At 37.0% G+C, this 24,816-nt stretch overlaps 1 protein-coding gene across 2 annotated transcripts in view; it reads right to left on the bottom strand.

The window, feature by feature from the left end:
- The window catches only part of FAM83B (family with sequence similarity 83 member B), a 116,718-nt gene extending 96,328 nt beyond the window's left edge, over window positions 1–20,390 (bottom strand). Inside the window, exons 1-2 of one of the 2 annotated variants that reach the window (XM_027852993.1) lie at window positions 20,225–20,390; window positions 282–786 (exon numbers count right to left, since the gene is read on the bottom strand). In XM_027852993.1, the coding sequence (XP_027708794.1) occupies window positions 282–725 (444 nt within the window). In that variant the 5' untranslated portion in view covers window positions 726–786; window positions 20,225–20,390. The other variant, XM_027852994.1, reaches the window with a different exon arrangement.
- Window positions 20,391–24,816: the final 4,426 nt, after the last annotated feature.

Below are 24,816 nucleotides of genomic sequence, written 5' to 3'. Positions count from 1 at the left end.
CTAAATATTAAAAAAAGTATAATACTCAAAGTGAAACTCTATGAGAGCTGGGATAGAACCCCATTCCTTTTCTCTCCTTACCCTCATAACTGAGCTCTAAAATTATTGTTATATTCCAAAGATAAAGAAATTACTTAATGTGCTGTAGAAACATGGTTGTTGTACATTAATACATCCCCTGCCTTAAACATAATTCAATTCCTTTGAGGTGGTAAATAAAATCTTATACAATACACATACACACATACACACACACACACACACAGATCCTTCATTTTTACCTTTCTTGCTTCTTTGATCATCTTGCGAATAGTTTCCTTTATGGTAAGAAAATGTGCTCGTGGTGGGTGGAAAAGCAGATCTATATGGGTACCTCCCAGGAGTCCAGGCATCACATAGGGCCATCCCAAATCCAAGTTTGGCGCTTCCACATCAGACTCTATGGGCCAGTATGTTCCTGAAGAAGAGGTGTCATCACAAGAATTGTCAGAGCCATGGGCTGTGCTTTGTGCAAACTTCTGAACATTTTTCAATATATAGTCAATTTCCTCCTCAGACAGAAACTCTGAACATCGCTCTTTGGCAAGAAATTCTTGGTATGCTTCTAATCCATTCTGTATTAAAGTATCAACAGCTACCCGATACCATTCCTTATAATGAGGTTCAATGTAGTTGTCTGATTTGCATTCATCGTTCAGTGATGACAGCAGAGATGATGTTTCCATTTTTGCAGATGTTTGGTAAAAAGCACTTTCAAATGTCCATTAGCGCAATAGTAAGATGGTCCTGTGGGGAAGAAGAAAGAAAAATCAAAATTTGTTTGACTTTTTGCACTTCAAATAATTTATGACACTATATCCAAATGACATTTCAGTTTTTTCCAGTCCTTTTAACAGTATTTCAAATAGAGACTTGTTTCAGGCTCCAGCTTCGCAATAGCTGCCTCACATTCTATTAAGTCTCATTCAACAACTTGATGTACAGATTCTCTTTTTTGATCTATCTTTTGGTCACCCTTTACTATGACACCCCTCCTTTCTTCACCAATAACAAGAAAACTATCTTCTCCAACAGTCAAAAGTAACAGATCACTTTATATTTCTATCTTAGAGTACGCAGATAAACTCTATTTTCCATTTGTTTTTGCTCTCTGAGATTTAATTTGTAATTTTAAATGGATATATGGTTAAGATATTCTTTATGCATACATAACAAGTACTTCCTGAGTGCCTCGTGTATACTAGACACTTAGAAAAAATGAAATAGAAAACATAAACTCTGGTTTCCTTGGGATTACCATCTAGATGGGGAGAGAAGGTCTATGGTCATTTAGCATTTATGTGCCTACTATATTCCAGGTATTGTGGGATAGAAAGAAACAACAATGACCTCAGTAACTACAACTTCTCCACTCTCAAGGAGCTCACACAAAACCATATCAATAAGGAAGTATGAGAATGCCAAAATTAGAGTGACAAAATTGCTACAGAACTTCAAAAAAGGAAAAATTTGTTTGAGAGGAATTAGTCATGGCAATTCTGCAAACATTTATTAAGCCCTTCAATGCAAAGCACCAAAGAAATAGACAAAACCAAAAGGATCCCTGTCCTCAAAGAATTCACCTTATACTGACAGCATACAACATGTGTGCAAATAAGAGATAGGTTCTGCACCTGTGGTTTTATTACTACAGGAAGCTCTTGATGAGTAACTTTTCTTCCAATGACAGCTGGTACTTTCTCTGCAACTTAGAGTCACCTGATGGCACAGAAAGATTAAATGACTCATCCAGAGCCACATAGCCAGTATATGTCAGAGGTAAGACTTAAAACAGGGTCTTCTCAGTTCTGAGGTCAGCTTTCTAGTGTCCTTTCCTTGTGTGTATTCTAAACCAGGAAATGCAAAGTAATACAAAGCAAATGCAAGAGGGACAATGAACCAATAACTGGGGTGAGCAGAAAAAGTGTCATGTAGGAAGGACTGAGTTATCCTTTAAATTGTTTTTTTCTTTGAATTGTTTATCAAGCATTTTTTTTCCTCTATCACTTTATTCTACCCTAAAGAAAAAAAATGATTAATAAAACCCTTATAATAAATATGTGTGGTCAAGGAAAAGAAATTTCCATATTGGCCATGTCCAAAAACATGAGGCTCATTCTGCATATCCAGTCCGTCACCTCTTTGCAAGGATGTGGCTATAATTCTGCATCATCAGTTCTCTGAGATGATAGTTGATCAAGTGAATAGTGCTTTAAACAAAGCTATGGATTCTAGGACACGGAGCTAAGGAGGGAATGCATTCTAGACAATGTTTACCACTTGTCCTAAGACAAGGAAGAGATGGAAAGTCACATATGAGGAACAGCTAGCAAGTCAGTTTGATTAGAATGGAGCATGTGTGAAGGACAATACTAAGAAATAAATGTAGAAGGAGGTGGGAGTTAGCTTGTGGAGTGGTTATAAATGCCAGACTGAGGATCTTATATTTCAATCTAGAGATAATAGGAAACCAGAGTTTTGTTTTTTTTTTTAGTAAGGTAGTGATATAGTCATATATATGTTAAAGGAATATCAATTTCACAGCTCTATGGAATATGAATCAGAGAGATAAGAGAATTGAGACAAGAAGGCAATTATCATTATGGAGGTGATAGGGGCTCAGGCCTCCCTCTTCCTTTACATAATTACCTTATATTTACTTTGTATTTATTCTCTATACACATATGTGTGTATGTGTTTGTGTGTGTAGAGATATAGATGACATATCCATACACAGACATAACTAAACTCCACATAAACACACACATTTATTTATGCCTATACACATATACATGGCTCCAAATATGTATGTGTACATGTCCATATTCATATATGGCTCCAATGTGTGTGTATATATATATATATATATATTTGCATGTATGTATGTATGTCACCTCCCCAAATAGAATGTGAAGCTCCTGACAGTAGGGATTTTTTTTCTGTCCCCAGCATCTAGCACAGGATCTGCCACGTGAAAAGTCTTTAAGAAATGTTTGTTAATTGCTTTGGCCTTTTCCAGGATAGACAGAGAGAAAGCATGCACAATTTTAAGGAAGAGAAGGAAATGTTATTAGCTAAGGCAGAAAGGCAAGAAAGACTTTAGCATATTCTTAGCTGGCTAAACAAAGCTTTCTACCTATAGGCTCAGGCAAGGAAAGCAATGTGTCAGGAGGATTAGTCTATCAGTCTTTAGAAGAAATTGGAATGGAGAGATAGTAAAGGTAAAAAGATTATTCAAGACTATTAGTGAAAGTAGAGAGAAGTTATGGAACCAGAAATAATTCAAGAGATATTTTAAAACTGGTTGGATATAATGGATAAAGGAGAGGAAAATATTACAACCTCGGTGACTAGAAGAATGATACAGCCATTGACAAAGAATCAGGGAGACAGAAGATATGCAACAGCTCACATGAAAAGGACCCTTGGGTTTTAGTGGAGTACAAGACCAACCTGAATACATTATATTATGGCCATCAAATGAGCAAATGTTAACTTAGAATGAATTAATACAAGCATAGTCTCCAAACTAAGGGAGGCAGTAATCCTGTTTTATTCTGGCCCAGTCCTAAGCTGAGACAAAAATTACATTCCAATTATATTCAATCCTGGCTACCACATTTAAGAAACAACACTGAAAATGGGAATTTACCCAAAAAAAGGCTATCAGGATGGTGGACAGAATAAAAACCATGCCATACATAGGACAATTGAAGGGATGAGAAATATTAAGCTTGAATAAGATACAACTTGAAATAGAGGGAGAGGGGAGGAATATGGTTGCTAGTCATTTTCGTATAATTGAAAGGTGGTCTTATTGAGAAAGTTTCTTAACTTTAAAAGAATAGAAAAATAGACAGATACACATATACACACATATACACATACACATGTATATATACCCACATATATCTATATATAGCAATATATATCTCTATACATATATAATACATGCACGTGTTTGCATACACACATATGACTTTTAACATTCAAAACTACCCAAAAATGAAATGAGAAATCATGGTCAATAAAGAGTTCCCCATGGGATGACCATCAATTGGGAAATTGCTGAACATGTTGTGGTATATGATTGCAATGGAACACTATTGTGCTGTAAGAAATAATGAACAAGATGGCTTCAGAAAAACCTGGGAAGACTTATATGAACTGATACAAAGTGAAGTGAGAAGAACCAATAAATTATTGTACACAGGAACAGTAATATTGTAATGATAATCAAATGTGAAAGACTTGGCTACTCTAATTAATTTAATGATCCAAGATAATTCTGTAGGACTGATGATGAAAAATGCTACCAGAGAGAGATCTGATGAATTCTGAGGGCAGACTGAGGAATATTTTTTCACTTTCTTTTTTCTTCTTGTTCATGTGTACATTTTCTTTTGCAACATGACTAATACAGAAATATATTTTTTCATTACTACATATTTATAAATGGTATTATGTTACTTGCCTTCTCAAAGGGTAGGGGAAGAGACAGAATTCAGAACTAGATTTTAAAAAAAATTAATGTTAAATTTTTAATGTAATTGGTAAATATTTAACAAAATAAATAAAAAAAACTAAAAATAAAATCCAATTGTGAAACATTTAAGGAAACAAATTAAAAACTATTTTTTTAAAGAAAGAGTTCTCTATGACTGGGTTGAGAGGGATAGTCTCCAAGCAGAGGGTATATGATCATGTACAAGGGATGTTACAGAGAGAAAAGCTCCAACCCAGGTGTGGGCTGGACTATATGACTTCTGAGATCTCCTCCCATTCTTTAATTTTATGAAAATGGGAAGTTAATAGATGAGGGTAAAGTGGATTGTTAATCATAACTTCTGTGTGTGATAAATTTTTCATCCATGACAATGCTTGTCATATTTCTATGACATTCAAAATACAAATTACTAATACGTAAAGCATAGTTTCAAAGAAAAATGATGTTGCCCTCTTTACAATGCATTTCCAAAACTTGGCTTCTTTAAAGTGAACTCTGAATTTTTATGATACTCATTCAGTTTAATTTTTGATTTGTTTTTAGAAGTCAAAATGTTCCCAACTCTCCCTGATCTGTCTAGATTCAGCCACTGTTCTCAAGACTGTTAAAACCACATTCCTCATTGTTTGGCTTTGGACAAAATAGCTCACAGTACAGGCTACAGTGACATTGTCTGTTTTAGCCATTATGGGATATCCTCTCCTGCTCTTAAAACCAAATTCAAATACTACTTCTGCTTGAAAGTCTTCCTTGATTCTCCCAGTTAGTAATAACCTTTCTTCCATAGTACTCCATAGCATTGATATAGTGCTTTAAAGCTACTTTCCACTGTGTTGTATCCTTCTTCTAAGTTTATAAATTCCATGAGGGTAAGGACTTTGTGCCCATGGGGTCCTATAATCAGTCAGTATGTCAACAAGCATTACTGAACCAGGCAAGATCCAGGTCCCTTTTATGTTTTATTTTCCCCTATTAGAACATAAAATCAAGATATGTGTGTGTGTACACACACACACACACATACATACACACATACACACAAATATATATACAATATTAAATATATAAATTACATATGTATATATTTATTTAAATATATAAATTACATGTTTATATATTTATTTAAATATATAAATTACATGTTTATATATCTATTTAAATATATAAAATTTACATTTATATATTTAAATGTATATTTATAGAATATAAACTTGAGAGAAGGGATGTGTTTGTTTTGTTTTGTATGTGTGTGCTCAGTAATTAATATCATGTCCGGAACTTAGTAAGCATGCAATAAATACCCTATATAACCATCCATCTATTAAGTACCTATTATATAATAGAAATTGTCCTAAGCACTGGTGAAACAAAGACTAAAGAGAAACAGCATCAGAGGTTCATAGACTTTGGTCTAGAAAGATCTTATAGGCCATCTAACCCATTCATTTTAGTGATTAGAAAACTGAGGCGCAGAAGAGGCAGTGATTTGCCAAGGTCATACAGGTACTGACAGCTCTCAAACTCCAAAATCCAGTGCTGTCTTACTGAGTCAAATTGCATTAAACTATGAAAGGTCCATCTTCCTAAATATATCTTTCCCATTTTCCCAATGGTACTGAAAATTACATTGCTTCTTTGACTCGATTCAATAAAAACTAAGCAAGACCTATTGTCAGCAATGCACTGGTATAAGTACTGTGAAGAGACACAAAGAAGAGTACAGCAGTGTTGTTGCTTTAAAAACTTCTAGTCTAGGAGGTAGAGACAGAGACTTTTAAAATGCAAATATTCATTTAAGTGAAATATGTAGTCTCAAGTACCTATTGGTTACTTTTTTTTTATTAGCTAGCTAGTTGCCAAAAAGGATTAAAAAAAAAGGTATGGGTATATAAAGCCAGAAAGTTTTGGTATATGGAAACACAGGTCAAGAAAAGACCAGTGAATGAAGTCAGCCTTGAAAGGCCATCATAATAAGCGGGGCAGGCTTAAGAGAAAATCTTTAGAATTAGGGCACCAGGCACTTGAGGGATGGGAGGACACTGAAAAAAAGGAGGAGTAAAGAGGAAGGAAACTGAAGACAAATTATCACCACTTTATCTTTTTTTTTTTCTTTTAGGAATAATCCAACATTAAGTCAATGATCAACTGTTTGCTGAGAAATTCTGAGTGTAGGGAAATTAATGATTAAATCCTAAAGAGGAAAGGGGAAAAATAAAAATAAAAGCAAAGTGTATTGTTGTCTAGCTCCTCCCCTGTTCCAACCTTAGTCACACACTGATCTTGATCCAGAGCTAAGCAGACAGATTTGCTCCTAGAGACAAGTTCAGTGTGGCCCTCCCCCCAAGAAGAAGAATGGGGAAGCATTTTATCATTTATTGTTCCAAGCTTCAACTCGATAGCACTATATTTTCCTTCTCTTATGGGGAAAGTGGTAGGAATCAGATTTTTCAAGCTTGAAAAGAACTTAGAAATTATCCAGTCTAATCTCCTTCCACTTCCCCACTCTTATACACACATATATAAAAAAAAAAAAGAAAGAAAAAGAAAGATAGGTTCAGAAGTAAAGTGATATGGCCAGGATGGCATAGCAAGTTAGTGACAGGTGGCAGATTTTCCAATTCCTAGTCCCTTCTCTTTTTGATACCACATTGATATCTGACTACCTCTCATTAAATGAATGTGTGAGCCATAGTAAATTAGAATTTCAATTGAATGATTGAACTAGGACACACACACACACAAAAAGTTAACTTGGTGTGTTTCATTCTAAGACAATTAAAATAAAATAAAGCATACTTTCCTCTTCTCTCTGATGGATGCAAAAAAAATAGAACATACTTTGTATAGCATAAGTAATAGAGACCATTTACATTAAAACTAATTTTAAGTGATTGTGATTCCATTAGTATAGCAAATTCCCAGCTAAAATTTCTTTTACCAATGCAGATCAGCATCTCTTCTGAAACTGATAAATCTGAGAAGGTCTGGGGCACTGAGATGTTGTGATTTGCCCAAGGTCACAGAGTACAGATGGGTCAAGGGAAGGACTTGAACCCCAGTCTTCCTGAGGCCAGCTCTCTATCTACTATACCAGGCAGCCTTTCTAAATGAACATATCATTCATTTTTAGTCAATGATAAATGTACTGAGAACCTATCATCAATCAACTTATCAATATATCAAAAATATGATGCCAAGTATTATGGATGAATTCCTTAGAAACAGAAGTTACGGACAGAGTATATGAGGCATTTGAAATCTAGAATCAAATATGAGAAGCTGTAACACAGAAGAAATCATTGAAAGAAATGGTAATGAGATGAGAAGATTGAGTGGAAGGGTAGTGGCAAAGAAAACATATGTGTTGCCTTTGAAGAGTGTAAGTACTATTTCTTTGAAGTAACATTTGACTATTTCTGTAATGTTTGCAAGCACTAGAACTAATGGAAAGAAGTTAATTGTAGCCCTCATCTTTGAATAACTTTCTAATCATTAGAACAATCGAAAAAGATTATGGACATTCTTGTGAGTTGGAAGGAAGAACAGAAAGAAGGAAGGAGGGAAGACAGGGATGGATGGAGGGAGGAAAGAAGAGAAATAGAAAGCATATATTATACACCTACTGTTTGCCAGGCATTGCACTAAGCATTTTACAAATATTTTATTTGATCTTCACAACAACCACGGAGGTAGTGGCTATTATTTCTCCATTTTATAGTAACAAAGGTAGTGGGTTATATGTATCACTGGATGTGTTAGGACAAAAACTGGATGATTCCCAATAAAAGATGTTGCAGTGTGACAAGAGGTTCAACTTGATGACCTGAAAGGACCCCTACTTATAACTCTAAGTTTTTAACATTCTAGTTGTTCTATATATTGAGAAGCTGTTTTAAACCCAAGCCCTTCCTGCCTTTCCTTCAGGGGAGGTTGTGGAGAGGACAAAACTTAACATCAGTCTAACAGAGACAAAGTTTCTAGATGGATAGTTTGCCAGTTTCTTCCTGAGTCAGGTCTTTCCCAGTGTGGATTTATTATTCTATTTGAGATGAATTTCCAGATCAGACACATGCAGATTAAAACATAAATACTAGACAAAAAGATAGATATTTAAAATGAGTCCCTATTTGTCCACCCCTCCAAACAATAACAAAAAAGATTTATCTTTCCTTGTCCATTTTAGACCGCTCATATCTCTTCCCCTATACTGAGATACCACAGCCCTCCAACTCTAAATGACAACATAACTATTGTTGATGTGTCAAAAGACCTTCATATTAAATAATTTTAAAATGCTTAAAACAAAAGGTCAAAATAATATTTTAAAAACTGAACACATAAAGTGTGCAGGGAATACAAAGTAAAGGAATAAATATAAACATTACTGGGTAGATTAACTGGGATTTTGGCTAGGTCAGTGATATAGTTTGCCATTTAGTATATTATCATCCTAACAGCAATAAGTAGGATAATTGTTCTTTAAAGTATTGTAGAATTTTAAAACGTGTATTATCTAATATTCTAACATACGTTCAAGAAACTTGAGAAATACTACCTAAATGTTAAACACATAGATACATGCACATTTTTACTGTTGAGCAGGGAATACAAAGTCTGAAGAATATACTGTCGAGGACTTTGAGAGTATAACTTAGTAGAGGCATCAAGAGATATTTTCATCTGGGGCAAACAGTTTTGAGGAAAGGGGATAGCACAGAAGGTAATTCAATAATAGGTACAGGATAGCAAGGTGAACATATGATCCAGCCCTATCCCCATGCTAGGTTCTTAGGCAAGGAAGACTAAGGAGAGAAGTATCATACGAACAGAGGTAGGGTGGGACAAGAAAGACATCTCTGGTGCATAACTGTTCACCCTCAGCACACACCAGGAGGTGAGCAAGTACCAGTATGCTTCTGGGAAGGAATTCTCTTTTCCTGAGTATATCTGCATGCTACTTAGAAAGTTGTGAACACTTTTCCCCCCTAAAACTTGGTTAAGGTACACTAAACTCAAAGACTTTCTTCTGGAAAGGACAGAGATACAGAAATTGTAATTATCTGTAGGATATTTGAAGTTTTCATATGAAAACTCAGAAGGGTAAAACTGTCATATGTGGCTTTCCCTAGTACTTTTTTTTTGCAACAAACATTATTAAAGTTGTTTTGGACTATCTAATTCTGCTAAAATGAAATTGTCATGAGCAATTTCATGAATGTGTTTCAATTAATCTTAAAGAAATCAAGCTGTAAATCTTACCTTCTCTCAAAAAAAATGCTACAAATTAGCTATAACTTATAACTCTCTTTTTCTACTATTCTTTTAGTAAGTCATGTTATGATATTGCAGCAGGGGAGTTTCATTAGACTTACAGTGAATTATGATTATGAAAAATGGATACACAATTACAGTTGAAATTGGAGGGAACTATATAACTTAAAGGCTGCCCCTGGGAAGTTTAGGAAATTTATATGAGACCACATAGCAATGCTTCATCATGGTATTTGTAGAAGAGACACCTGATTTTTCAAAGATACCCAGAGAAGCCAATTCTCTAGAAGGTCTCATGACACTAGAGAAGCTGAAGAGCAACATAGGCCCAGCAATAAGATGTATATCTGTTGTCCATGGATTGACCTACCTAAGGGCAGAAAGGCCTATCACCAGAAGATTGGAAATCAGAGGATAAGTTTGGGAGACAAGAGCAATTGATAATGACCTATTTCAAGCAGAGAAATTTTAATATGAATTAGTGGGAGGAAAGTACATAGATGAAATCATATATTTAAAAAATGAATATACTTATATGTATACATACATACTATACACACAACATAATTTGTGTTCATATATTAGCATTATTCTCAATTACTGCAAAAGATGAAATTCTGCTGTCCAGGGCTAAAAATGTATTCTTTTCTGGTATTTAACCCTTACCTAGCTTCATTCAAAAACCAAAAGATAGACTTCCCTTACGTGGATAGTGTTTCGATCCAAACAGAATGAGGAGATTGAATCTGCTCTCAAAGGTCACAATATTCCAAATGAAAATGGACAAAGCTCAATAAGAAAAGGGGGTTGGGAGCTGACAAGCCTCCCCTTCATAGTCAATCTCATCCTCTCAATACCAATTTAGTCATCTGATGGAACATATTCTGTTTTACTCATTAAATGATTGATAGTTTGCTTGTGCAGAAGGCGAACAGAGAGAAGCTTTGATATGCCAAATCTATCAAATTATTGGCAGATTGAGCAGATATAAGAAGGTCACAAAGCAGAGAAAGCCCTCAAGATAAAACAAAAGAAAAAAACTGAAACATATTTCTGCCATGAAAAATTAGATTTATTAGTTTGGGGGATTGAAAGTTTTCATGACATCACAGACAGAATGATAGACTTTGGAGCCAGGAAAATCTGTCTTAAAAAACAGAGAAGTTCCTAGACTGAAGGTCATGATAAGACACTATGATGAATTGTTGGGGTAAGATTATATCAGTAAATGTCTTTTTGTGTTTTATATGCAAACTACAAGTTGATTTCACAAATAAACCCAATAAAAGTTGGTAGTAATTCCATTAATACAACATGAGGCAACAGGATGCTACCTGTCTTATTCCATCTCTGAACAAGGAAATAGAACAAGTCACTTAAGCTCCCTGGCAATCAGTTATTGCACCTGTAAAAATAAAGTAATCAAACTAGACGGACTCTGACGTTCCTTTCAGTCTGAGATCTATGAATATTTCAATCTCACACTAGTCTAGTTAGAGTAAACAAGGCTACAAATTGTCAAAAGGTTAACCTGGTTCTTGTGGTAACTGATTTGATTGATTTTATACCTATGAATAGGGTTTCCAAAAGAATATCTACCATATTCTCATTTATAGAAAAAACTTATGAAGTTCTAAACCCAGGTTCTGTCTTTATTCTCCTACCATTAAAGAGAAGTAGCCATGGCTCCACCCACAATCAATACAGTATAATGGGGGTGGGGGAAGGGAAAGCATTGTGTTTAGAATCAGAGGACCCAAATTCAAATCCCAAATTACATACAAAGTCACATGAGTAGTAAGTGTCATTTGTCATTTGTCATTTGGATATAGATATCTTATATGGATTTCAGCCTCAACATGATCAAAACAAAATTCACTTATTATCTTTCCCCCCAAATCCACCCCTCTTCCCAATGTTCCTATTACTATTGAAGGCAACATCATCTTCCTAATCACCCAGACTCAAATTATTTGCATCAGTCTCAACTGCTAACTTGCATGCAATCTGTTATCAAATATTTTCATTTTTTACCTCCACAACATATCTCATATGTCCCTTCTCTCCACTCAAACAATCAATACAACAGAAGACCCAAGGTCAATGGAGGACTGCAGTTTATGAAAAATGATGACTTACAAGAAATGGTATAAGGCCTTTCATATGTCCTAATTCAGGCCATTATTCAGAAACATGATTTCTTCTTGATCTCTCTATCTTACCACTCCTCACTACAATCCATACTTTAACTTAGCTGTCAAAGTAATCTTCCTAAAGTACAGGTCTGAATTTTCACCCCCTTCCTCAATGAACTGCAGTACTTCCCCATGACTCCTAATATCAAATCCTCTATTTGATATTTAAAGCCCTTCATCACATGATCCTTTCCTATCTTTCCAATTGTCTAACAATTTACTTTCCTTTATGTACTGTACAGTACAATGTCACCAGAGCCTACTCGCTGTTCCTTAAATATGATGTTCCATTCCCAATTGTATCCTTTGAACTGGCTGTCTCTCTTGCCTGAAATGCTCTTCTTTCTCTTCCTCTATTAACTTCCCCAGCTTCACTCAAGATTCAGCTCAAATCTGAACTTCTTCCAGAAGGTTTTCCACAGTGACCCTACTTCCAGTCCCTTTCTTCTAAGATAAACTTCTGTTCACACTTTATCTATATTGCAGGTGCATCATTATCTGCATGTTTCCTCCTCCACTGGAATGTGAGTTTAATGCAGGGACTGTTTTTGCATCTTTCTGTAAAATCAATATGGCAGAGTAGAATGTCTGCCACAAAGTACTAAATAAACGCATGCTGAATGAATGACTGGCTGGGACCTTTCTGGGTCTCAGTTTCCTCATGTATAAAAGGAGGTTGCAAAATGAGGAGTTTGAACCATCTGGCCTATGGAGTTCCTTCTACCTCAAAATCTATGATCCTCTGAACACCTAATGTAAGACACCTGTTTTCAACAACATTCGTCTAAAACTAATATTGAAGGAAGAGCTAATATGTTTAGATGTCAAAATTCAAATATATATGTATATATATAGATGCACATGTGTGTATGTATGCACATATGTATATATACATACATATATACATACATACACACTACATATATCTATATATACAGACACAAAAAATAACATGGAGCATTTTGAGGAAACAAATGAAAGGGGGAAAGTGCAAGCTGCAATGGAGTTGTTGAAAGTCACACCATTGGGCATGTGCATTTTTGTTTTTTCTTTCTAGCCATTTTGAAACTATTAATCAAAAGCTACCCTTGGCACACCCAAATATTTACAGAAAAATAAGTACCAGTAGTACAAGTAACACACGGTTGTTACCTAATAAAAAATTCAAAACTACTTCCAAAACAAGAATAAGAATAATGCATTTTATCCAATCTAGGAAGTAAAAATTTTCACTGGAAGTTAGAGATATAAGAGCAAAATAACAAAGGGAAAAGTGTTGGGGAAGAAAAGTTTACAGTGACCTATCTCTGTTCATACAAAATTTGTCACCTGCAAAACTGGGTTCCTTTCTGCAATAGCCTTTGAACACACATATCAGTTCATTTGGATAGAAGTTTGAAGACAGTATTTTATTAAAATATTTAAAGAACTATAGCTGTGATACAAAAGTTAATATGTTAGTTTATCAAGGTACACCATTATTTTTATATATCTTTTAATTTCTACCCTTTAGCTTACTTCTCCTTGTTTCCTTAGGATTCACTTTGAATCAAGACGAAGTCTTTATCCCTAATGAAAAGGTAACAGTAATGAAATAACACTGCAACAATTTGAGACAGACAGGCCAAAAGACCCAATTAAAAAAAAAATCAGTCCAAACTAGCCACTTCTTCCAAAAAGTAAGCTAATAAGCTTTCTTCTGCTGCCTCTACAACTTCCATTTGCTTTTAAATTTCTTTCCCCATTAAGCTCTTCTTTTATTCATCCAAAATATATTCATTAGCAAGTATGTGGAAGGCACTGTGCCAGATCATGAGGCAGGACATAGATATTATAAACTCCTTAAGAGGAGTCAAAGTCTCTAGCATATGAATAAGGTTTTCTAACCCTAACTCTCAGACAGCAGAGTGAAGAAATCACTCTATTTTTAGTCCAAATACCTGACTTCTAATCCCACCTCTGATACTTCCTTGGGCAAGTAACAGATTTCTGAATTTGTTTCATTTGTTGAAATCAGGGGCTTGGATGTAGATGCTATGATCTTTGTGTTCTTAGTAGTATTGTGTATATAGCATCCACTTATTAAATATTTATTGACTGAATGAAAAAAATATAGGTGTCACATATACCTTGAAGACAAATGGCAGCAATAAAATATTTTTTAAAATTAATCAAAAGTCAAATAGAAACAGATTCTTGAGGGAATAGATTGACTTAGAAAACCACAGATTAACATTATTTCTGTTGTACTATATTTTTTTATTTATTTTATTAAGCTGTTCCTATTTACATCTTAATTTGATTCAGTCCGTCTTAGAAGTTTTGCAGCCACTTGCTAGCAGTGGGTCCTTAGTTTGACACCTCTGCTCAGGACCATTAGGTATATTTTATGGAGGGCATATGGCAAGATATGTATAAAAATCACATCAAATTAAAAAGATGTAGAAGGGATGTGCTCTACCCAGGCAGAGGCACCCACATCAGTGAAATTTTGGACACAGGAAAGTATCATTAAAACACCCACATATGTCTTTGTGTGTTGTTCCTTTGCTATTCATTGCGGTCCTTATGTTTATTTTAATGACAAGACAGGTCACTTTCTTGATCAGGAAAGGCAGATATCTTTTCAATGAGATCTGACCAAATGTAGCAGGTCTCAGAAACATTATCAAGGAATAACTCAGGAGAGGAAGAGGAAAGAAAGAGACATAGACAGAGAGAGTGAGAGAGAGAGAAGAAAAAATCATTTATCATTTTATATAATGATGGTAAAGATCTAACAAATAGCAGAACTGAAAATCAGGACTTCCTGATTCCTGATATAGTGCTCTATCCACTGTACTACTTAGCTGCTTAGAAATATCTGGATATATCTGATATTTCTAAGCAGCTAAGTAGTACAGGAAGTCCTGAGTTTAGATCTGGTTTTAGGCACTTATTAGCTGTGTGACCTTAAGCAAGTCACTTAATCTCTGTATGTACATATATCCATCATACAAGAGAGAAGGAGGGGAGACAGGGAGAGATTGGGAGTGGAAGAGGAAGGGAGGGAGGGAGGGAGAGGAAGAGGAAAGAGAGAGACAGAGACAGAGAGAGTGAGAGAGAGAGAAGAAAAAATCATTTATCATTTTATATAATGATGGTAAAGATCTAACAAATAACAGAACTGAAGATCACATATTTGTTAGTCTATCATTATTTCTTGTATTCCTTTTTAAATAAATTAGCAATTTGTAATAGATCGCTTAATATGTCACCCCTCTATAATATTTCATTCTGATAGAGACCATTAAGTTCTCCATTGGCATGAAAGCTTCTATATAGCAGGGATTGTTTTTCATTTATTCTTTGTACCTCCAGCATGATGCTTTACACATAAGACCATAAAATTATGGATTTAGAACTGGACAGAATCTTAGAGATCATCCAGTTGAACCCCTCTATTTTAAAGGTAAAGAAATTGGCATTGACTTGCTCAAGGTCACATGTGTAGGGAAGGGCAGAGTTGGCAATCCACCTCAGTTCTCTGAATCTAGATTTGAGATGTTTCCTTTTGTACTACACTTAGTGCATAATACATGCTTGTTGAATTACATTTTCATTGGAAATACAGATCTTTGTATTTAACTCAGCTGGTGACCACTATGCTCCTCCATCCTGCTGCCCATAAGGGATTAACAACAAGGGGTGTGTGTTTTTCTCACCTGTCAATTTAGGACATTTATGCCATTGCCATTATGCCAATTGACAATATGTCAATTTATAATAACCCATCAAATGTCACTCTCCCAAACACACTAAACACAATACACACACACACATACATGCTCACAGAGGTGTCTGTTCCTTTGGACACATACAAAAATAATTAAATATATAAATCTGAAGGCATGAATTTAATTATTAGCAAAGCAAGACTTGAAAAACATCTCATAATTTTCTTGTTGAACGTTAAGGAAAAAGGAGGAAAAAAATGAGGGGAAAATAAAGAGGAAGGAGATGTATATAGGTAGAGAGAGAGGGAAAACACTACCATGCCGTGCTTGGCTTCTAACAACTTTTTTTTTTCTTCTCTAAGAAACCTGCCAGAATTTTCATTTACTTGAAAAAATTAATTCCATTAAAACATCAAGAAAACAGCTGCTTAATGAGTCAGATGAGACAAAGTATATGGAGCAACAAATTGTTAAGAACTAAAGTCACCAATGCCTGATATATGAATGACAGCCCAGACAAATATCCCCATGCTGAATGATTCTACAAAGTCATCAAGTTGCAAGATGCTGCTCTCTTTAGCTCTTTTGAAACTGCCTTACGTCCCCAATGACTAATAGTTATACTTCACCAGTAGCACATCCTGATGTGGAGAACTCAAACTCTGGAAAGATTGATTTAATGAGGAAGAAAGAGAGATGTAATTCATTTACAGCCTATACTTTTGGGAGCTCTCCATCGATAATATCTACAGTATTCTATAACAAGAATTGATCATAGAATATCAGATCTAGAAAAGACCCTGGAGATGATCTGAGCCAACTCCTTGATTTTATAGAAGATGAAATGGACACGAAACATTTTCCTAAGTGGCATAGCTGGTTAAGCGGTAGAGCCTAAAGATAAGGGGCTCCTAACTCTTACTATTCTAATGTTATTAGCTCGTAACTAATAAGAAGCTGGTTGAATAGTGGATTGAGCATTGGGCCTAGAGTCAGGATGACATGCATTCAAATCCAGTCTCAGACTTTTGAGAATGAAATGAAATAAGCACAGGGCTTGACACAGAGTAAGGGCTTTACAACTGCCTAATCTCTTCCCTTTCCCCTTTATACTGTTTCCTTCCCCAAAATATTCAATAGGAAAATGATGAGAGACCATAGGTAGCATATTAATGTAACAATGTGAGCAAACAGACTAGGTCACCAGTTTTTACACAAATTTATTCTTTAATGTCTGTTGGATAGTGGCAAGTCACCAAACACAGCAATATCTGAAGAATTAAAAATGATCATGACTTTACAGGGCAAAGGAGAAGAGGGTGTAAGCAGAATAAATCACATAAAAAGAATTTTGAAGAACTGCAGTAAAGATGCCTTTAAAGGAACATATTGGAAAAATGACACGGCTAAAATGAGGACTTTACTAGACAGACTGTATGCTACTCTTGGTAGCCTCTCTATATCAAGGGAAATTGAGGAAGGCTTAGAGAGCATGACTGGACTCTCTGCAATGAACTTAAGTGAGGACATGACCAGGGGTCACACAGGATTAGCAGGTATGGATGGGTTGAAATCGGCATCACTGGGAGAATAATCCACAGGAATAAGATCATAGATCCATTTGGGTAATGTCTGTTAAGTATAAAATGAAGGAAGAGCAGCAGGAAGGATGTAGTATAAAGAACACTCAATTTGGGCACAGGGGAAATGGGTTCAAATTCTGGATCTGCTACCTGTAACCTTACTAAGTCACTTCCTCTTTCACTCTGGAATTCAGTTTCCACTGTAAAATGAGTATGGTAGCAAATGACATCTCATGTCCCTTCCAGCTCTAATCTTATGCTTAAAATTGTCAAATTCAATATTGCCACTCAGTGATCATTGGCAAATCATGAACTTCTCGGTGTAAGCATGTATGGAAATTCATACAGAAAATGCATAACTGTAAAAGTTTCAAATGTTTCAAAATACATCTACAATAACATCTTTAACAGAGTTTAGAAATTGGGAAATAAAGTATGCATATTTTGCAAAATAGCAATGGTAAGCAATGGCAAACTTGAATAACTAGCCAGAGAGGGCCAGTTTGTCATTTTAAAAATAATTATTTAAATTATGATGAGCAAGAGCTTCTTTAAGTCTGCATACAAACATGTTGAACAAGACACCAGCTAAACAGCACATTTATCAGCTAGGTTTGCAGTACTAAAGACATAAACAAAAAAAAAAAAGAGGCAAGGATTCAGTGGTAATACTCTTTTTTAGAAACTTGTTATTGAATTGAAGATATTTGGCTGTGTGTCTGTGTATAAGTAAAATTGAAGCTAGGCAACTCCTTTAACTTCCTCAGATCTGTTTCCTCATCTATAAAATGAAGAGTTTGGACTAAATAATCTCTGAGGTCCATTCCATCTTTGGATTTATAATTCTATAATCCTACAATCCTAAAATGCAGGTGTGATGGTATATATAAGGACAAATATTGATTGAATGAATTGATATTAAAGTGAAGGGACAGGAAAGAGTGAATCGTAAAATGAACTAGCCCAGCTTAAAAGTTTTAGTGATTTATATTTAAAATAATGAATGCAAGAATATAATCCCAGCCCACATGGTTAACTGAGTCAGCAAAGATAGCTCTGGTTTCCCAGCAGGTGTGCAATTCTTTCGAGAGACTGTCCAAATTGTGGCACCTCCCACAATAAATTCACAGCCAATGTGGTCCAAGACCCATCTGCTTTAAAGGCAACCAACACCCAACCCAATCCCCTCAGGCTCTTTTGGGTGTACCCTTTCTGGGTGTGTGCACACCACCTGTGTGAGGTGTTCTTTAGCATAGGATAAAAATGAGCTTTTGTTTAGATATTTCTTTTCCAGAGCAGATGTAACCAGTTTGGGGGTGTCAGACAATAAGAAGCCTGAGACAAAAAAAAAACAAAAAACAAAAAACAAACAGAAAACCAACCAACACCATCACCGAACTCAAGCTTAGTCACTGGAGCTTAAAAGGAAGAAGCAAGATCATTCTCTTTTACAAACGTTGACATGAAAGTCAAAATCATCCAAGAATCTGAGCTCCGAACCCATTTAGTGTAATCCCTTTTCCTTAGTTAATCAAAAACCTAGCTGGAATATCCCAAGGTGTGTCTTTGGTCATTTATCTTATGGGAAACCTTCCCACTTTGTAGTTCCTCACTGAAAAGGGGAGGAGTAATCCCCCAGTGACCTGAAAAATCTTTATGCCTAAAATTCTGAATCTTTTGATTCTCAAACCCAGTTCTAATTCTAAGAATTAGAACCCCCCATATAAGTTCTTTGCTACTAACCACTACACTATCCTGGCAATTTTAATTCTTAGAATTCTTAGAAGAACAAATGGTGTATCCAAGAGTTTAGAGAAAACAGACCTCTGCCCTTACTACCGAAAGGCCTCCAACAAGTCACTTAACCTCTAGGACACTCAGCTTTCTCACTTGTAAAAGAGGTTCTCAATTCTCTGCCTAAACTGCTAAGAACCAGGTCTTCCAGTTTTCTTTTTCTTCTCTCTCTCCCTCTCCCTCCCCCTTTCCCTAGCCCATCAATACCAACGAATGATTTGATTATCTCCAGGACTGCCAGGTGAACCCAAAAGTCCCTCATCATTTCCCCATTCAAGGGCACCAAAGCCTAACCCTAACCCTAAATTCGTGCTGAACAATAAAATCCAAACAAAGGTGAAATTCTCATCTCAGCAGAGCACGTTTAAGAGAGTGCTCAGGCAGCCTTGGGCAGCGAGTAAGCAAAGGAAGCTGTGCATTCCAGCTTTATCAGCTCCTATTTCAAAGCCCTTCTCCCATCCTGGAGGAGACTGGCCTGACATTCCGCTTTCAATCCCCTTCCATCCCCCACCTTTCCAACCTTGAACAACTTCCCCAGTGGAAGTCTCAACCTCTGACTTCCAGAGTCCTTTTCTCCCCGTGCCTCTTAGCGACCGCCCAGCGGCTCTGGCCCCCTTATCCTCTAGGGGCTTTCCAAAGATCTAGATAGCCCAATTCGACTTCTGCCCTTTTCCCTTCCGAACCCCTTCTTAGTGGCAGCCTCCAAACCCCACACTTCCCGGTTGGCGCCAAAACTAAAACGAAACAAAACCACGTGAAAAATAAAAGCACAGAAAAAGGCCAGTGGAGCCCGAGGGGGCGATTCCCCTTCACCCCCTCCCCACCCCGCCCCAAACAGCAATCCTGATCTGAGAGGCTCTCATCACCTCTCCTGAGCGTCCCAAGCTAGGCTTTCTACCGCACGTCCCACCACTCCCATGGGTCAATCAGCACGCCCCCACACTCCTACCCCCATCCCCAACTAGTAAGCTCCTTGGAAGCCCACCCTACTTACGGTGAGCTCGGATCCCCAACGCGACCTGGGGAGGGGAGGCGCCCCAAGGAGAGGGCCGGGGAAGTTTGAGTTTTTCTTCCCCAGAGGACTAGGAGTACAGGGGAGGGAGACGTGGGGGAGGGTACCTGAGGAGAGTCAAGTCCAAAGCAAGCTCATCTCAGCCGCCAGAGCAGAGTTTCCCCGGAGGAGCCGGCTGCCGAGCTGTGGGCAGGAGGGGCGGGGAGCCAGTTGTAACATGTCAAAAAATCGTATCACACCAAACCCAGCTCACGCAGCCAAAAGTCACTCCTGAGAACCTGTCTGAACTACTAAAAAAAAAAAACCCAGCCCTCTCCCAGGAGACAAAAAAGCCTTTCTTTCTTTCCCTGCCCCCCCACCCCCACGCCCCCTGCTCCAGGTAATGTACACTACACTCACATGCACTCCAGCAGGAGAGACAGACAGGGAGAGCAAGGAATAAAGTTTGTTTCTCACCTGGAAAGAGGTTGGGACTAAACTGGGCAGGGCCGTAGTCGCCTCCCCCTCTCAGCCCTGCCTGCTTCTAGCATTGCACAATGGAGGGCTTGTGGGAACAACTAAGGAGATAGGGAAGGTATGTGTCCAGTGTCTACCTTCAGAGTGAGGGGTCAGTCTTAGCCGCGCAGTATAGATAAGAGAGATGCCATTCTAGGAAACTGCAAACATAGCCTGCCTAACTTTCCGGCTATTTCCATTTCCATAGACCAGGAAGTGGAATCCTGAACTGATAGGTTTCTGTGCTTCTTCAGTTCTAAGATTTCAAATATGCCCTAATGGTTAGATTCAAATTATGAGAACCTTTTTACACTATGCAAGAGTTAATGATATTTGAACCCTATTAAAGTATTTCCATTCCCCAAAAGAGCAACTTACTGAAAACAGAAAATACCGTGTCCATAAAATGTGAAAACAAAAACAAAAACACATAGCCACTAGGAATTCATCTACCTTGACTTTTCCCTGTACCTTTCCATGGTTGTACTACCTGGTAGTTTAGAATTTTTCCATTTTCCATTTCCATTTTTCCATTTTTCTTAAGCATTTTATGTATTAGCAGAATATGCTTTTGAAGAGTATTTAGTATAGAAGATTGAAATTCCAAGTTAGTGGATATGAAATTGAAGTTTATGCATAGTGAAAAGTATAAAATGGAATTGACTTTGAGGTGATCAGGGACAAAGGTTTTGAGAGTATTATTTCACCTTAAAATTTTTTTTGAGAAAATCTTGAAATACTAAAGTAATGGGATAGGTAATTTGTTACCTCTTTTCTTCCAAAGGATTTACAGAAGTGGTTGCTATTACAAAACTTCTGGTAGTTTCCATTGTTCTTTTGTTAATTGTATTATATTTGTGATCTGTTTTTAATGTAATTTCTGGGGAAATAAATTCCCAGTGAATGCACTCACACAATGTAACACTACAAGTGACTTCATCAGTGATAGGTGGCTATGGACAAAATACATATACAACCCCCAAAATGTAATGTGTTGTCAAGGTCACCCAAATTAGTAATGTGTGTGATAGCCCCCAATGCTGTATAGTGATTCACAGATGGGTGGTGTGGCACTGAATAGCCACTCACCAACATAATTCTGGACTACAGACTTTGATGTGATGAACCCATTCAGGATTCTCTGCACACAACAACAATAAAGAATAACTGGTTCCTCTTTGCCATTTGACTGTTGGTCCTCACTACTCTTTACCTTCCTTAGTCCTTTTCTCTACTCAGACATAGCATTTACAAACTCTCAATTTGCAATAAACCTTAAAAGGATGTTTAGAAAGTGTTACTTTTTAATATGAATACACTCAATTAAACTCAATTTCTCTAAATTATACAGATCCCAGGAGCCAGTTATTTATTAGCTTGGATTCTCCTTTGTTCAATCAGATCCAAGAAAAATGCTGCTCTGGGTGATTCTTTTACCTAGGCAAACAAACCAGGACACAAAGCCACTGAAAATTCCCCTCTGTTTTTCCTTATCAAGAAGAGGTAGCAGTAGAGGACAAAAGGCCCTTATGAGAAGTTTAACTTTCCAACTCTAGCTAACATTTAAGAGCAAGAGCTGTCATAAACTCTGGTCCTATGAAGTCAATTATCTCTCCCACTGATTAGAAATCTCTTAACTGAAGCCTTGTTATCTAATTGCTTTGAAATGAACCAGTAGAATTCTACACTATATATTATATTCTACACTATACTCCAGTCCTTTATCCCTTGAATCTATCATCGATCATACCTTACCAAACCCCAGCCCCAGAATATTCCCACCACCTGCAACCTTTGCTCCTATTTATGTGATGCTGAATGGAGCTGAAGAAAATCACAGAACTGTGTTGACTAGGTTCAACATATTTATACTGTATAAATCTGTATATATAATTTGGTTGTATAAGTAAGATACCCTACTACAGCAAAGGAATTCTTTTATATTTTCCTAATTAATTCACTAATTGACTAACCACAGGGATTATTCTAAACCTTTTTGTCCTTCCTCAAGCATCCCACTTTACATCTCTCCCTTACCTTATCAGCTGAGAATCTTACCTCTTACTTTACCAAAAGAACAGAGGCTATTCACCTAGCCTCCCTTCTCATCTCACATCACTCAGTCATCTTCTTTTGATATCTCCTCCTTCAAATTTGTCTCAATGAAGGGGTAGCTCTGTTTGCTGTGGCAAATCCCTTTATATACATCTTTATTCCCATTGCATCTTGTCTTCTCCAGCATATTTCTCCATTATCATTCCCATGTTCTTACTAATCTTCAATCTCTATCTACCGACTGATTTCCTGGTGTCAAAAATCAAACAAACAAACAAATGGGTCCTGATCTAACCATCCCCCCCCACCTATTTTCCGATATTTCAAGGCTAAATCCTTTGAGAAAGCAATATATACCTCTATTCTATCCTCTTTCACTCTCTTCTAAATCCCCTGCAATCTAGCTTCTGACCTTATCGTGCAACTGAAACTTTTCTCTCCAAAATTACCAATGCTCTCTTAATTTCCAAATACCAGGGGTTTTTCTCAGTCCCTATCCCATTGATCTCTCTCTATCTTTTGACACAGCTGATCACTCTCTTTTCCTGGATACTCATCTCCCCAGGTTTTCCTCACACTATTCTTTCCTGGATTTCAACTGTCTGACAGTTCCTCAGTTGCCTTTGTGAGGTTTTTTCTTTTTGGTAATGGCTGTTAATTATAGGAGTTCCTCATGGGTATATCCCAGGTCTATTTCTCTTCTCCCTCTACCATTTTGCCTGGTAAACTCATCAGCTTCTATGGATCAAATTTCATCACTATGCAGATGATTCTCAGATCTATTTATTCAGCCCTAACTTTCTCTCTCTCTCTCTCTCTCTCTCTCTCTCTCTCTCTCTCTCTCTCTGTCTCTCTTTCTCTTTTTAGGCAATTGGGGTTAAGTGACTTGCCCAGGGTCACACAGCCAGTAAGTCTCAAGTGTTTGGTCTGAGGCCAGATTTGAACTCAGGTCCTCCTGACTTCAGGGCCAGTGCTCTTTCCACTGCACCACCTAGTTGCGCCCTAACCTCTCTCTTGACCTATTTCACAACACGAACTTCTTGTTGGATATTTGGAACTGTGTATCCTGTGCACATCTCAAAATCAACATGTCCAAAACAGTCCTAATTATCTTTTTTTCCTTCTTCTCACCTTCTATATTATTGTAGAGGATACCTCTGTCCTCCCAGTTACCTCCTTGATATCATCAACTACTCACTCACACTCACCTCACACAGCCAATCTTTTGCCAAGTTACATAGTTTCTACCTTCACAGCCTCCTTCTCTCCATTCACAAGGCAATCAACATGGTGTAAGCCTTCAGCATCTCCTACCTGGACTATTGCAATGGCCTGCAGGTTGGTCTTCCTGCTTTACTTCTCTTACCACTTTATAACCTATCCTTCATTTAGTTCCCAAAGTGCTTCTCTTAAAGTTCAGGTTCTACCATGCCACTGTCTGGTTTAATTAATTCCAGTGTCTCCCTAATACCTCTAGCATCACCTATAAAATATTCTGTTTGACCTTTAAAACCTTTCACAGCCTAGCCCTTTCCTACCTTACCATTCTACTTACACTGTACTCCCTCCATGTACTCTATTATCCAGTGTCACTGATCTTATTGCTTTTCCTAGAAAACAATATTTCTTTTCCATACTCCATGCTCTCGCCTGACTCTCTCCCATTCCTGAAATGTTCTTCCTCCTCACCTCTTCTTGAATTTCCAGACTTCCTTCATGACATGTCAGGTCTTGCCTTACTTAGACCTTCCTCCCTACCCCATCAAGCTCCCCTGCTGTGCCTTCCTTTGAAGATTACCTCTCATTGCATTATCTTTTATGCATGTAGTTATTTACATTTGCTTCCCCCAGTAGAATTTGACCTTTTCAAGGTCAGGAGCCCTGTTTTTGCCTTTCTTTATATCTCCGATGCCAAGTACTGTGCCTAACACATAGTGGGTGTGTAATAACTACTTGTTGACTGACTGGACACATTTAGTTATTTGAAGGAAGTAATGTTTCAGGAATTGTTGCCACACAGCAACACTGGTAAAATATGTTTATTCAAAGAGTGGGCCTCAGCTGCTATAGGTAGGTTGAGGTTAGTAAAAGTGCTTTGTAACTTCTTGAAAGCAATCTTATATTCTCATTTTTTCTTCAACTCTAGGCC

Source organism: Vombatus ursinus, unplaced genomic scaffold, assembly GCF_900497805.2.
Source record: "Vombatus ursinus unplaced genomic scaffold, bare-nosed wombat genome assembly UNPS02009835.1, whole genome shotgun sequence".
Taxonomy (NCBI): Eukaryota; Metazoa; Chordata; class Mammalia; order Diprotodontia; family Vombatidae; genus Vombatus; species Vombatus ursinus.
This window is presented reverse-complemented; position numbering and strand designations above follow the sequence as displayed.